Below are 17,061 nucleotides of genomic sequence, written 5' to 3' on the forward strand. Positions count from 1 at the left end.
CTACAGAATAGCATGCAATGTCAGGCTGCTGCTTCCAAAGCCGGCAGGATATTGTCATGTATCAAAAGAGGCATGGACTCAAGGGACAGGGACATAATACTCCCCCTTTATAAAGCATTGGTATGGCCTCACCTGGAATATGCTGTTCAGTTTTGGGCACCTGTCCATAAAAGGGACACTGCGGAGTTGGAAAGGGTGCAGAGACGCGCGACTAAACTAATATGGGGCATGGATCATCTTAGCTATGAGGAGCGATTAAAGGAGTTACAATTGTTTAGTCTTGAGAAGAGACGTTTAAGGGGGGATATGATAAACGTATAAAAGTATATTAATGGCCCATACAAAAAATATGGAGAAAAACTGTTCCAGGTTAAACCCCCCCAAAGGACGAGGGGGCACTCCCTCCGTCTGGAGAAGAAAAAGTTTAGTCTCAAGGGACGACACGCCTTCTTTACCGTGAGGACTGTGAATTTATGGAACGGTCTACCTCAGGAACTGGTCACAACAGGAACAATTAACAGCTTTAACACAGGATTAGATACATTCCTGGAACAAAATAACATTAATGCTTATGAAGAAATATAAAATCCCATCCCTTCCCCAATATCGCGCCACACCCCTACCCCTTAATTCCCTGATTGAACTTGATGGACATATGTCTTTTTTCGACCGTACTAACTATGTAACTATGTAAAATGGACATATTTTTGCTTTTTGAAAAAGTTAGAGGGCTTCAAAGTAGAGTAGCAATTTTCAAAAATGTCATGAAAATTGCTAAATCTGAAGGGACAGATGTTACAGAACTACAACTCCCAGCATGCCTGAGCAGTCCAGGCATGCTGAGAGTTGTAGTTTGGCAACATCTGGAGGGCTACCGTTTGGGCACCACTGTAACAGTGGTCCCCAAACTGTGACCCTCCAGATGTTGCAAAACAACAACTCCCAGCATGCCCAAAGGCTGTCTGGGCATGCTGGGAGTTGCAGTTTGGCCTTCTTACTGGTGGCCACAGTAGAGATAACTTTACTTTCACTTTCAATTCACCCCCCCCCCCCACCGTAGTTTCCCTACCTGAGCCAGGATCCAGAAGTCTCCAGCGAAGATCGAGGGGTCCCCAGGCATCTTCTCCTGCAGGTACCGGCTTCCATCTTCTGTCCATGTTCCCCTCGACATCCAGGGGTGGGCAGAACGGGGGGTTGCCATGGCAACCCACTGTCCTGCTCTGCCATTGGTCACAATCTCAACACACACGAATCTGGGCAGCGAGATCCATCTTGCCGGCAGCCACAAAACTCTGCGTCAACTGAGGTAAGGAGGAGGGCCTATTCTATATATATATATATATATAGATGTATATCAGGGAGGGACTTAAAAGCCCGGGAAGAACCCAAGGCTCTGATAGGGCCATACTCCGGGATATAACAACCCTGTTTCCAGGCAGATTATCTACAGGCGGGGAGGGGGCCAGCCCAACACAGGAGGGGGATAGTTAACTCTTTAACTGCTCAGCAGTCTCCCACGTGCCCTAGGTGCATGCGTTTCCTGAACATCGAGTCCGTAGAGGGCAATTACTGCGGAAATGCTCCTGACTGGCACAATAAAGACACAAATTTTCTTTGTGTCGTCGACACCTCTCTCTTGGGTCAAGTGGATGAGGCGGCCGCTGGAACATCGAGGTCAATCGGGGAAGACGACACGTCCGGGTTGGTTCGTGTTCTTGTCCGGGTAGCCAACAGAATAAGTTTACTCAGGGAGGACGGTCCCGTGCGGCCAGTGCATCCTTGACCCTGCTGGAGAGGCCCTTTTTAAAAGTGGCACATAAGGCCAAACCATTCCAGTTCAGCTCAGTGGCTAAAGTGCGGAACTGGACCGTGTAATCACCAACAGAATAGTCCCCTTGGCAAAGGTTCAGAAGCGCGTTTTCGGCTGAGGAGACCCGTGCTGGCTCTTCGAAGATGCTGCTGAACTCCGAGAGGAAGGCTTGCAGGTTGGTTATCACTGAATCACTTCTGTCCCAGAGAAGGGTTGCCCAGAGAGAAGACTGAACACAAATGGCACCTTGGCACGCTCATTCAGAAATTGGTCGACCATTAATTCCACATGCATGGGGCACTGGGTCTTGAACCCTCTGCACAATTTTGGGTCCCCTTCGTACTTCAATGGCAGGGACAATGGAAGTTTGGGACCGAAGGATGCCACAGAAGCTGCAGACACCGGAGGAGGCACTGGGGCAGGTTGTGGCTGCTGCTGGATGGAGAGGAGCTGCTGCATCATAGCGGATAACTGGTTCAATTGTTGTGCCTGTTGCGCAATCTGCTTAGACTGTTGGGCCACGATGGTGGTGAGATCAGCAATGCTCGGCAGAGGCACCTTGGCGGAGTAGTGGATCCGCTGTACCACTTGGAAAGCCGCACCAGGGAGCGGAGTCTAAGGAGCCGCTGGCTTTCACCAGAGCCCGCTGCAAAGCGGGATGGACTTGCTGCGGCAGGCATACTCCCAGGTCACTACCCCTGGTACAACTAACCTGCAGTGGCGGCCGAGGTAAGGCGTGATACAATTTAATAAGGAAATTCAAGGACAGGGACTGGCAAGAAGGTCAGGGCTGGCGTCAAGGTCCATAGTCAGGAAACGTAGAAAAAAGGAACTGGTACATGGTATAGACAGGACAAAGCAAGATATGGTTTCTCTAAGCACAAAGATTTGGCAGGGGTCAAGAGAAAGTGCAGACACTTTATAGGGTCAGCACTCGCAAGGACCAATTACCGGTGCGCTGGCTCTTTAAATTTCAGAGAGAAAGCACGAGCACCCTAGGAAATGGGTACGTGCACACCGGCAGTCAGAGGAGCCAGGAGAGGAGAGGTAAGTAAGTGCCGGCTGACTAAGTGCGACCGCAGCCGGACATGCTGGCCGCGGCGCTACCCGGTGAGAAAACAGTACAGGGAGACGGGCTGTGAGTACGCCCGCGGTCAGCATGACTGGCCACGGCGCGACATGGCCGCTTCGGCTTAATTTGGACCTCATTCTTGCTAGGGCCGATCAGCTTGTTTTCCTCTTCCTGTGCATAGGAAATCTATCCTCTGTTTCTGGTCTTGTAAAATTTTTATGATTTTTAATGAAAGAAATCATAAAGGATTTTAGTAAAGAAAAAAATTATTTGATCCCCTGAAGATTTTGTTAGTTTATTTGAACCCTTTGCAAATCATGATTTAGTACTTAATGTAAAAACCTTTTTTGGCAATAAGGGAGGTAAGACTTTTCTTGTGGTTCGCCACTAAGTTTGCACATATGTCAAGAGGGATTTTGCCCTACTCTACTTTGCAGATCCTCTCTATGTCATTGAGGTATTAAGGCCGATGTTTGAAAAGTCTAACCTTCAGCTCCCTCCACAGATTTTTAAATGAATTAAGGTCTAAAAGCAGGGGTACTCAACTATTTTTAGTGAGGGGCCGCTTTTCCAGGTCTGCCATCCGGTGAAGGTCCGAGCTAAACCCTAAGACCTGGTTCACACCTAGCGGCCATAGTGCCATGACAGAAATAGGCGCTGCCTGTTGTACAACATAATTAGTACTTAAAGGAGAACTCCGGAATATAAAAATTGTCGCCCATAGTGCCGGCAGTAAAAAAATAAAGATGTACCTACCTTCCTCCGCTCCCCCCGGTAACCGGCTCCGGCCTCCACCGTGATCCTCTTTCTTGTTGCCGGTGGTCGGAGAGTCTTACAGTGCTCAGCCAATCACCGGCCGCAGTGAAGTCCCGACTCGGCCGGCGATAGGCTGAGCGGCAGGTGCCAGTGTAGGGAAGAATTTTGTGTCCTGAAGCGTTTTCACACTGCCGCTCAGTCTATCTCCGGCCGAGTCTGACTTCGCTGCGGCTGGTGATTGGCTGAGCGCAGTATGATTCATCCGACCACCGGCAACCAGGAAGTGGATCGCGGCGTAGACCGGAGCCGGTTACTGGATGCCCCGGGGGAGCGGAGGAAGGTATGTACATCTTTATTTTTTTACTGGCGGCACTATGGGTGACAATTTTTATATTCCGGAGTTCTCCTTTAATAAGTCATAACTGTTCTCCAACTGCCACACACTGTGCCCCTGGTATAATACTGCCATACACTGTGCCCCTGAATATATAACTGCCACATACTGTGCCCCTGGTATAATACTGTCGCACACTATGCCCCTGAATATAATACTGCCACATGCAGTATACATAAATAAAATGCTGTCAAACACTATGCCCATGTTCCTGTCATAAATAGAATGCTGCCACACACCTGTCCCTAAGTATAATACTTCCACACACCATGCCCCTGAGTATAATACTGCCACACACCATGCCCGAGTATAATACTACCACACACTGTGCCCCTGATATAATACTGCCACACACTGTGCCCCTGAGTATAATACTGCCACAAATTGTGCCCCTGATTATAATTCTGCCTCACACTGTACCCCTTACTATAAAACTACCACATGCTGGGCCCCCAAATATTAAATTGCCACTTGCCCTGAAGCTAATTTTACCTCTGTGTCCCTTAAAACAATGAATAAAGGTGCCCCCACCCTCACATCAACTCTCCAGTTGTTGCAAAACTACAACTGCCACCATGCCGACAGAAGAGCATGATGGGAGCTGTAGTTTTGAAACAACTGTAGAGATAAAGGTTGGGAAATTCCTGTAATACACTTACTTCCAGGGTCGGACTGGGTGCAAACAGAGGCCCGTACATATTAGACTATGCAGCCCATTTTTTTATGGTGGGTGTCGCAGAAGTCCTTAAAATTAATATAGTCTGCATACTATCACCTCAGTTTAAGTGGCTCTCCAGCTGTTGCAAAGCTACAACTCCCATCATGCCTGCAAAGCTTCAGGCATTATGGGAGTTGTAGTTTTATAACACAGATTGGGGTACAGTGTCACCCATCATCACTGCAGAAATTACCAGTGACTCCAGCTCTGATGGGACAGTCAGGAGAATACACAATTGTATAATGACTCACAGGAGATGTCTTCTCTGTTGTCTTTCCTTTTTTTCTTTATCTGGTCCTTGTCTTCTTTCAGCTCCATCTTCTCTGCAGAGTCTGACGCCTGCACATCATTTGTTACTTTGTTAGTAGATCCTCATCCTCTGTATAACAACAATAATCATTATAATTATGCCAGACACCATGGGGGAGATTTATCAAAACCTGTCCAGAGGAAAAGTTGCCCAGTTGCCCATAGCAACCAATCAGATCGCTTCTTTCATTTTGCAGAGGCCTTGTTAAAAATGAAAGAAGCGAGCTGATTGGTTGCTATGGGCAACTTTTCCTTTGGACAGGTTTTGATAAATCTCCCCCCATGACCCCTAAAATAATACTGCCAGACACTGTTTCCTCTGTTTGTCAGAATCCCAACCCTGTACTCCCCCCAGACCCATTTTCCCCTCCTCCTGCAGACCCCTAAGGGCTTCTCCACACTGTGGACATTTAGTTGGCGGAATGTCTGCTTGCTGCAGGCACTGCTGAAGCCATTGGCGGTAGGACTGCACGGATGGGCGCCATCTCTATAGATGACAATGCAGTCTGGGGAAATTGCCCCAGCAGAATGGACGTCCACCCAAAGAACGAACATGTTTGTTCTTGATGTTTATGTCCATTCTGCTGGGGGAATTCCACTGTTGCGATTTCACAGTATACACAGAGCAGCAGAAAACCACTGAAAACATTAGGACTCTGCTGGACAATGTGGATGGGCCTTAAGTCCCCCTAGACCCCTAGGTCCTCTTCCAGACCCCTCTTCCCCCCCTCCCCATAGATACCCCCAGACACCTCTGCCCCCCTGACCCTTAAGTCCTCATCCAGACACCTCTGCTCCCCTGACCCCTAAGTCCTCATCCAGACACCTCTTCCCCCTGACCCCTAAGTCCTCCTCTAGACTCCTCTGCCCCCAAGATCCCTGCAACATCCTTTACATCCCCCCCAACCCCTCTGTCCCCTTCTGTCCTAACACTCCCCACCCACCAATACCTCTGCATCATTCATCTTTAAACTTTTCTGCCCCCCTAGACCCCTCTGCCCTAATACCCCTCACCCCAAGACCCCTGCATCATTTTTCTTTACACTTTTCTGTCCCCCAGACCCGTTTATCCCCTTCTGCCCTAACACCCCACACCCAAGACCCTATGCATAATTATTTTCACTTTTATGTCCCCCTCAAACCCCCTTCATCCCCTTCTGCCCTAACACCCCACCCAAGACCCCTGCATCATTCCTATTTTCACATTTATGCCCCAGACCGCTTTATCACCTTCTGCCCTAACACTCCCCCCACTCCCCAAGACCCCTGAATCATTCTTACCTTCACTTTTTTACCCCCAGACCCCTTTAACCCCTTCTGCCCTAACACTCCCCCCCCCACCCCCCAAGACCCCTGAATAATTCTTATTTTCCCTTTTCGGCCCCCCCCAGACCCCTTTATCCCCTTTTGCCCTAACAACCCCCCCCCCCCCGACCCCTGCATCATTCTTATTTTCACTTTTCTGCACCCCCTTCCCCAGACCCCTTTATCACCTTCTAACCCTAACGCCAACCCCCCCCCCCAAGACCCCTGCATCAGTCATATTTTCACTTTTAACCCACAGACCCATTTATTCCCTTCTGCCCTAACACCACCATCCCCCCACCCCAAGACCCCTGCATCCTTACTTTCACTTTTATGGAGCCGGGTGCAGATGGCTGGCCTGGCGGACAGCCCGTTCCTGATGCTTCTCAGGTCCCGCACTGCTCCGCTGCTCTGGCCTCTTCTTGTCAGGCCTGGACAGAGCAGATGATGCAGGCAGCGCTAATCGTGCCGCCTGCGTCATAGTAGAATGGCTGGCTGGGCAGGGAGCACAGTGTTCCCTCGCTCCGGCGGCGCTCAGCTATTCATTTGTATCGGTATCTTAAGGACACCGAAACATATGAATACCAGAACAGCGGCGGCCACCTCTGGCCGGTTCCCTGGACCGGCCGGAGGTCCTGATGACTGGTGGCCGCGGTCCGGATCTGGACCGCGGTGCGCCAGTTGAGTACCGCTGGTCTAAAGACTAGCTAGGTCACTCCATGACCTTGATGTGCTTCTTCTTAATGCCACTCCTTTGCTGCCTTGGCCGTGTGTTTTGGGTCATTGTCATGCTGGAATACCTATATGCGACACATTTTCAATGCCCTGGCTGAGGGAAGAAGGTTTTCATCAAGATTTGACGGTACATGGCCCTATCCATTCTTTCTTTGATGCATTGAAGTTTTCCTGCAGAAAAACACCCCTAAAGAATGTTTCCAGCTCCATGTTTGGCGGTGGGGATAGTGTTCTTGTGGTCATAGGCAGCATTCCTTCTCCACCAAACACGGCAAGCTGAGTTGATGCAAAAAAGAGCTCACCTGACCACAACACTTTTACCCAGTTCTTTTCTGAATCATTCAGATGTTCACTGGCAAACTTCAGACAGGCCTGTGCATGTGCTTTCTTGAGCAGGGGGACCTTGCAGGTACTGCAGAATTTCCAATTGTTTTTATGGTGACTATAGTCCCATTTAGTTCTGGACTGTTTTCTTACTGTTCTCATGATCATTGAAACTCCATTGCTTCTGTTGACAGGTGTTTTTTTTATACAGGTAGCAAGTTGAGATAAGACGCACTTCCTTTAAGACAGCTTGTTAGCTGTATAAAAGACCCTTGGGAGCCAGAAATCTTGTTGATTGATAGATAAATAATACTTATTTCACTAGGTAAAATGGAAATCAATTTATAACTTATTTGAAATTAGTTTTTTTGGATTCTAGAAAACTATAGACTAATAATTTTTTTGTCAGTGAGCTAACACACAAAATCAGCAGGGGATCAAATAATTTTCCTTCACTGTATAGAATTTTTCATTTATACGAGGGCTATGCTCAGGGTTTTTTATCACAGTCTGTAAATATGATTAAAATGTTGCTTTTACCTGCATCTTCCAAAGCGTCTAACTCTGTGGACAGCAATTTTTTCTGTTTGCTCTCTATATCTTGCAAAGTGTCCAGGATTTTCTATGGACAATATATTTAATATACATTAAATTTTATACATCATAGCAGACTAAAAACAAAGTTGATGACACTTTTCTGCTAAGTATAAAGCCTGATGGGCTGTATTTGTGTGAGGGGCAGAAGTAGTTATCGCTCCCTGCACTTCCAGGTGGGGCTTATTGGGAACAGGTGGGGGCGTGTGTATATAACTTCCCCTCGCCTACAGGGGCGGAGCACGTGATGTTTGTGGAAATCTCTGCTTCCTGTTGCAGTCTGGTGTTTGAATCTCCCACAAAAATCTTCAGAGCTGCTGCTCACGGTGCGGAGGCCACGCTGATCATGAGTCTGGGGGTGCAGGCGCGGCATTCTGGCAGCTCCGCTGGCTGTCTTATCTGGAGATGCTGTGTCTCACTCTGATTATAAGGTAATATTGGGCAGGTATGGTTCTGTCTGGCTCTGTCTGCAGAGGTAGTGGGGGCCAGGAGCGGCAAGCAGGTGAGTTAAATCGGTGCTGGGGGTGGTGCGGCCTCAGCATTTCGCGCAGCCTGCTAGCTGCCTCATGGCGACATGTGGACTGCCCGCCACCAGCACAGCTACAATTGTCTATGCCCTTGGGACAGGTTGCGGCAGCTGCCCAGTCCTCGTTAAGCAGTCCTGTCAGCTGGTCTGCAATCGTTAATCTAAAGTTTAGTGCAATGCTCTGCGGAGGGTTTTTTCAATATGTTTGCTGTATACAGTGTGGTGCAATACTCTGCAAAGAGTCGCTTCAATATAACTTTTGTTGTGTGCTGCGGTGCTCTGCGGGGTATACGGTGCCCTTGCAGTATACGGTACAGTGTAATGCTCTGCAAAGGGTCTCGTTACAATATAACATGTACTGTATAACGGTATAGTGCAGGGCTCTGCAGATGGTTTTGTTACAATATATAGTATACATGATATACAGTTATGGTGCAATAATCTGCAGATGGTCTCGTTACAATATAGTATACATGATATACAGCTATGGTGATATGCTCTGCAGATGGTCTAGTTACAATATAGTATACATGATATACAGTTGTGGTGTAATACTCTGCAGATGGTCTCATTACAATATAGTATACATGATATACAGCTTTGGTGCTATGCTCTGCAGATGGTCTTGTTACAATATAATATGTACTATATACAGTATAGTGCTATACTCTGCAGATGGTCTCATTATAAACAATCTTTATACAGTTAGTGCAATGCTCTGCAGATGTGATGGTTTAAATATAACATAATAATATATAGGGCATAGTGCAATGCTCTGCAGAGGGTCATTACAGTTAGCATGTGAAGTGTGGTGCAATGCTCTGCGAAGGGTCTCGTTGCAAGACAGGGTGGCATTTACTGTTTGGTGTGGTGCAATACTCTGCAGAGATATCGTTGCAGGGTAGCATATGCTGTGTGGGGTGATGCAGTGTTCTGCAGAGTGTCTTGTTTCAATATAGTATACAGTAGGGTGCAATGCTCTGTAGAGATATAACATAGGCTACATCTAATTAAATCATAGTATACACAGTGTAATACTCGTTATTTGCACGATCATGGTATCCATACGGTTCATACGCTTGGGTTATAATGGGCATACACGTATTACTGGTACAAGGTGCACACAAGTAGAGCATCTTCACGGTTTGATAACTCAATAAGTTTCTTATCGTCTGTACTCTCATGGTTAATTCATACGCTTATGGCACACCGCTCGTACGCGCATAGTATGTATACATTTTCATGTGCTAATATCATTATATACGGTACATATACTCACTGACGATACATTCACAGCATTTATACTGTGCAAACTCGTTTATGCTGTTCACCTCATGGTTATTCTCTCACTTGCTGGTGTTTTACACGGTCCACAAACTTGGCTTTTATGCTGTTCACATATTCTTGGCATGTTCATGGTCTTGCGTTCTTTCTACCATGTTACGTTCATGGCAATCAAACACCTCGTAATTATCATTGGTTCATACGCTCAAAGTATCATTCGGTTCATGTTAATGGTATTTCATACTGGTTACGGCAGTATACTGCCTACAGCAATTATACGGTTCATACACTCATGGCAGTTATAGTGGTCACACTCTCACGGTTCTTAAGTTATTCACGTGTTCACCGCATTCATACACGCAGGTTTCATATGCTCATGGAAGTTATATTGGTCACACGGTCATGGTTTTTGTTGTTCATCGCATTCATACACGCAGGGTTCATACGCTCCTGGCAGTTATATTGGTTACACGGTTATGGTTTTGTTGTTCACACGTTCACCGCATTCATACACGCAGGTTTCATAGGCTCATGGCAGTTATATTGGTCACACGGTCATGGTTTTTGTTGTTCACACGTTCATCGCATTCATACACGCAGGGTTCATACGCTCATGGCAGTTATATTGGTTACACGGTCATGGTTTTGTTGTTCACACGTTCACCGCATTCATACACGCAGGGTTCATACGCTCATGGCAGTTATATTGGTTACACGGTCATGGTTTTGTTGTTCACACATTCATCGCATTCATACACGCAGGGTTTCATACGCTCATGGCAGTTATATTGGTTACTGTTATGGTTTTGTTGTTCACACGTTCACCGCATTCATACACGCAGGTTCATACGGTTCTCACACATAGTGTCATGCTGTTTCATGCGGTTGTGGCCACACGCTCATAGCATGTTCACAGCATTATTCTGCTCATAGTACTCATACCTCATAGCATCATACCACATATTAATTCGTAGCACATATGCTCGACACTTATACTGCACATGTACTTGTAGCATTTATACTGCACATACTCATGGCCTACATCAGGCTCATACGCTCTTAGCATTGATACCACAAGTATACTCATAGCATTATACTGCTGATAGTATCATACCACTATACACTCATAGCATTTATACCACATATACATTCGTTGTATTCATACCACAGACATGTTCACGTCATGTATATTGCACATATAATTGTAGCAATACACTACACGGATATTCGTAGCTTTCATTCTATACATACGATGGTAGTAATTATTATGCTGACACGTCGTAGTACTTATTCTGCGTACATGTAGCATTCATTCTGTTATGTTCTCTGCATTAACATCCATAGCGTTTACTGTACATGGGTAAGGGTATGTATTCTGCATGTTCATCCATAGCGTCTACACTACACACATGCTCCCGTAGCTTTTACTGTACGTATGTTCATAGCATTCATTCTGTGTATTCGTTCATAGTCTTTTATACGGAAAGTTCACTCAGGTTTGTCAGGATGTTGCCCTATTGCCTGACGCCTCTTCAGGTTAAGGGGTCAATGTCGGTTGCTACTGACTCGTTCAGAGCAATGGCATTGTTTATTGTCATGACCTGACAAGTTCTCCTCTGTTGTATTTCACAACTACGTTATCAGTTAGTTATAGTACACATATTCAACTATCTGGCACAGGTACTCGTTCAAAGGGTGGTCATCATTTTAGTGGCACTAATCGGCTGTTCAATACCTGGTCACCTGACTCGTTCCATCAGGATTAGGGGTTGAATCAAATTGAATTTCAGGAATAGTCACAATGTTAACCTGTTGCCTGACTCCTCTTCAGGTTAAGGGGTAATGTCGGTTGCTACTGACTCGTATTCAGAGCAATTTTGTCGTTTGTGTATTTGTTATGACCTGACACGTTTTTAGGTCCGATACAACCTCGTCTGTTGTATTTCTCGATTACGTTATCATTTCGTTATAGTACACAGATTCAACTATCTGGCATAGTTTCACGTTACGCTCATAGTCTGGTTACGTTCATAGCTTTATTTTGTTGTACTGCACATGGGTAATAGTTTTTCTGCATTTCCATCCTTAGAGTCCACACTACACATATGCTCCCGTAGCTTTACTGTACTCATGCTTATAGCTTCCATACTGCATATTCGTGCATAGTGTTTATACGGAAAGCTTATACAGCTTTGTTAGACGTTGCCCTATTTGCCTGACTCCTTCAGCTTAAGGGGTTAATGTCGGTTGCTACCGACAAATTTTCAGAGCAATTACATTGTGGTTTATTGTCATGACCTGAGACGTTCTCTGGACAGATACAGCCTCCTCCGTGGTATTTCATGACCACGTTATCAGTTACTTATAGTAGACATATTTAACTATCCGGTATAGTTGCACGTTGTCTTTTATCTTTTTAGAGATATGTTGTTTACACTTTATTTCTAGGCATGTATGCTGTACTCATAATGGTGTTAGAGCATAAATTCATAACATTCCTTACATTTTCCCGGTACTTACGCTCCCAGCTGGTGTATGATACATGCACCAGTACACAGCATTTGTTGCATACTACCATAGTTGTATGCGGGTAGGTTATTTTGTGCATTCGTTCCTAGTGTTGAATAGCAGTTGCACTCCTGGCTGTACATATATTTACAATACACGATTACAGTATTCATATTGTGCTTGCATTCATTGCAGATATATCGAGCACATATTCTTAAACCTCCAACGTTTGCAGGGGGGGATGCAACATATAGGTTAATAGGTTATTGTTACAGACATGTCTCAGAGCAATAACATATTGAGTAGCGACTTGTAGTTGGGTATACTGTTAGCAGGTTATGCTGCACATACGGTTAACATGTTTCATGCGGTGCACACAGTGGGTGTAGATCATTTGGTTAGGGTATTGGACACAATTGGTCATTTTTGTTACTGCCTTCAGAACATGCCAGCTTCATACAGGTTTTTGTCAGGAATACTCATGATGTTAACCTGTTGCCTGACTCCTCTTCAGGTTTAAGGGGTTATGCCAGTTGCTACTGACTCGTTTTCAGAGCAATTTTGTCTGTTACATTTGTTATGACCTGACACGTTTTCAGGTCAGATACAACCTCGTCTGTTGTATTTCTCGATTACGTTATCATTTCGTTATAGTACACAGATTCAACTATCCGACATAGTTGCATGTTCTCTTTTAAGGAGGGCCGGCATTTAGTTGCAGATATATTGTGCATTTAATACACAGTTACATGACTCATTTCTTTAGGATCGGGGATTGAATCGTGGTTGCTGCTGTCTCATTTCAGAGCAATTGATTTGACATGGTTATGTAGGTAATCTGACACGTTTCAGATAGCATACAATCTCAATATGGCATTACACACTTACGTATTTGAAAAGAAAAAGTGGTTTACAAAGACCTGTGACGTTTACAGGCACAATGATTTCACAAAGACCTTTCATGTCTACAGGCTCGATGGTTTCGCGGGGACCTGTGACGGGTTCAGGCACGACGGTGTCACAAAGACCTGTCAGGTCTACAGGCATGATGGTTCACCTAAACACTGGTCACGTCTACAGGCACGTTGCTCACGCAGGGAGCTGGCATCTGCAACGGGTCATCACTTCCAAGTCCAGTTGGGTCAGTACAGTGGCTAGTTAGGTTTGTCTGTTGTTACTGTCTCAATCAGGTAAGGTGCCTTCATGAACCTTGTCAGGCGACATGACCCACACGGTCTATCAGGTAGATAGGTATTTCTTGTCATTTACCTGTCAGTTTAGTTTTTGCCTCTTAAATAGCAAGGGATTGGTGCTTTTCAGACCTGCCATGAAGTTAGCCTTTCCGTGTCCATTTGAAGTAATGTCACAAGTAGGGATGGTAATAGGTATAGTTCAGTTAGTATATTTAGCAGGGAATGTTATTCTCAGGTTGATTCTTTACAGATGGACATTACTACCACGGTTTCAAAGGTATGGTTACCACCTCTAGTAGTCACTAGTTGGTCAGGGCTACTCTTTCAGCACATTAGGTATAGTCTACGTCGGGTAGGTGAAGACTGATGTTGGGTGTAGGATGTGTTATTTCAGGAATTGTATTCATCCTAGCATGGTTGCTTTTTGCCCTCTATAGGCGTGCCCTCATTACGCGGTTATGGCACAACTCAGACCGCTATGCTAGGGTAAGATCTTGTATAGGTATGTAGGCAATCTTTCCTGTCACTAGTACACGTATGGAGCCCCGAACACAATTTACCTTAAACTTGTATTTGGGATATGTAGAAACTAGAGATGAGCGATTCTAATCTGACGAATCCGAATTTGTTACGAATTTCATAAAAAATTTGTTTCGCAACGAATGTGAATATCGCCGCGATTCTATCCCGCGAATCGCTTCATTAAACTTTATTTAGTTCGGTCCAGGCTCCAGGGCATCTAAAATGGCAGATACACATGTGAGGACATGGGGCAAGGAACACTGGGAAGGCAGGAATGAGGGTAGGGGATTACCCTGAATCACATGCAGGATGCAGCCTATCAGCAGCCAGACACCCCTGTGATGTCACAGCCCTATATAATCGACAGCCATATTCCGGCTAGTCACTTCTTCCTTTCACTGAAGAGAGATACTAAAGTGCTGTGTGTTACACAGACAAGGTTTTTCCAGCAGTGTTTAACCTCATAGTCACGACAGAGAGCAGTGCATTTTTCACAGAAAATAATTTTTACTGCAGCCATTAACGTCCCAGTCGCTGTCAACAGCAGTGTATTACAGAGAGGGGCAAAGAGCTGTGTGTTGCCTCATACATTTGAACAAGCTGGCTCAGCTTAAGAAACAGCAGAGGATGGAGGAATCATTTTTTCAGCACAACTGTGTCTTTGTTCCACAACAAATGGTTTGCTGGTTATACTAGTCTGTAGACGGTATAATACCCAGCAGTCCATTCCTAATAGTCTTTGAGAAAGTGAAATTTTGGGTTTAGTACACAGCAACTGTGTGCTGCAGCACTCCTATGTACTGCTGGTGTTGTGAAAAAATTTATTTTTTAAGCGTACTGTAGCACATTTTCTTGCACTCATAAGTAAATACCACTTGCGTACATCTAAGTAGTGTACTTTTTTGTACCTTTTAATCTGTCAAGGGCGTAGATACTGTGAAAGGCCAAGCAAAAGTAATCACTGGCTGGTGTTTCACTCCAATAAGTTTTTTAAGCATACTGTAGCACATTTTTCGGCCCTCATAAGTGCATACCACATACCTACGTCTAAGAAGTGTACTATTTTGTACCTGTTAATCTGTCAAGGGCCTAGATACTGTGAAAGGCCAGGCAAAAGTAATCACCATCTGGTGTTGAACTCCAATACGTTTTTTAAGGGTACTATAGTGCATTTTTCTGCCCTCTTAAGTGACATTAATCTGTCAAGGGCCTAGATACTGTGAAAGGACAGTGGGTCACGTGAGCTCTAGTCAGCGCAGCACTCACATGACCTGTGGCAATGAATATTCAAATTAAGTCAGTGGGCCTGCCCCGAGTGCGCAATTCACTGAAGACTGAAGATCTTCGGCAAGACATATCTTCGTAGTTCAGGTACATATTTAACCCATTAACCCCTCCTCATCAGTCTCCTGTCCACCCACACTATAACCCAGTGTATTAGGTTTAGTGTGGGTGAACAGATGACAGTTTTCCTTTAAAGGGAACCAAAGAGCAAAGGGATGTATAGGGTAAAATCTTTAGCCTCACCATCCCCATTTTCTGGAACCAATCATCAGATTTTACCCTACATAACGCTTGGCAAAGCGTTATATAGGGTAAAATCTTTATCCTCACCATCCCCGGGGGACTCTCCAGCCCCCAGGGATGGTGAAGATATGAAGTTATAAACTGCTCCAGGACCCGTAAGTAGTCCCCTGAGCGGAGAGCTCCACTCAACCACTCCTGTTCTTCGGCTGGCAGCAACACCCCTTCCGCTTGATTGATGGGCCGCGTCATCGCTCTGCTCCATCTGTTCAGTGAGCAGAACGATGACGCGGCCCATCAATCAAGTGGAGGGGGTGTCACTGCCCACCAAAGAACGGGAGTAGGTGAGTGGAGCTCCCCGCGCAGGGGACTACTTACGGCCGCAGTCGTGATTAGTTTATAATTTCATATCATCTTCATCCCTGGGGGCAGGAGAGTCCCCCGGGGATTGTGAGGATAAAGATTTTACCATATATAATGCTTTGCCAAGTATAGGGTAAAATCTGATGATTGGTTCCCTTTGAAACATGATTCACAATAGTTGATTGTTCAGCTCAGCAAACCTCAAATGTCTCTGTGTAGATGGATGTGTCAGATCCAAGCTCTTCAGTAAAGATTTCTTGGAGCATTTACATTTTTAAATGTCTCATTCTATTGATGAAGACTTTGGTCCTGACTTACGAAGAGTGGAGTGGAGTTTTCTTTGTGGGTTTTAATTCCCTATAATTTTTTTCCCACTGTAAGGTTTCCTTACATTTTGCACTCTTCCCTACATTTATTCTTTTTTTTTTTTACACATGCTCTGATCTGTGGGGTTCTCCTCAGCTCAAATCAACCACATTGCAAAACCTTTAGGGATGGGGCTACAGAGGACCTCACGCGTTCCATCGCCACCTGGCCACTTCCTCAGGGGTGTTGATAACAACACCCCTGAGGAAGTTGCCAAGTGGCGACGGAACGTGTGGGGTCCTCTGTGGCCCCATCCCTATCTTCCACTACCATCATTGTGGAATCCTCCAGTATGTGACTCTTAAAGGGGTACTCCACCCCAGGACATCTTATCCCCTATCCAAAGGATAGGGGATAAGATGTCAGATCGCGGGGTCCCGCCGATAGGGACCCCCGGGATCTCGGCTGCAGCACCCTGCTTTCATTACTGCACAGAGCAAACTCGTGCAGAATGACGGGCAATACAGGGGCCAGAGCATCGTTACGTCTCTGCTCTGCCCACTCGTTACGTCACGGTCTGCCCCTCAATACAAGTCTCCATAGACTTGCATTAAGGGGGTGGGCCGTGATGTCACGAGGGTAGGTGCCGTGACGTCACGATGCTCCAGCCCCTGTATCGCCCGTCATTAGGCACAGAGCAAAAGCGCTCTGTGCGTAATGACAGGCGATACAGGGGCCAGAGCATCGTGATGTCACGCACCTACCCTCGTGACGTCACGGCCCACCCCCTTAATGCAAGTCTATAGAGACTTGTATTG

The 17,061-nt window shown here is 45.8% G+C and overlaps 1 protein-coding gene across 10 annotated transcripts in view; it reads right to left on the bottom strand.

Annotated features, from left to right (window-relative positions):
* ANKRD31 (ankyrin repeat domain 31) overlaps positions 1-17,061 on the bottom strand; it is a 556,774-nt gene that overhangs the window by 116,524 nt on the left and 423,189 nt on the right. For all 10 annotated transcript variants that reach the window (XM_056540136.1, XM_056540152.1, XM_056540124.1 and 7 more), the window contains one exon: positions 7,964-8,045. In XM_056540136.1, coding sequence (XP_056396111.1) covers positions 7,964-8,045 — 82 coding nt within the window. The remainder of the gene's footprint in view (positions 1-7,963; positions 8,046-17,061) is intronic.

Source organism: Hyla sarda, chromosome 1 (genome assembly GCF_029499605.1).
Source record: "Hyla sarda isolate aHylSar1 chromosome 1, aHylSar1.hap1, whole genome shotgun sequence".
Taxonomy (NCBI): Eukaryota; Metazoa; Chordata; class Amphibia; order Anura; family Hylidae; genus Hyla; species Hyla sarda.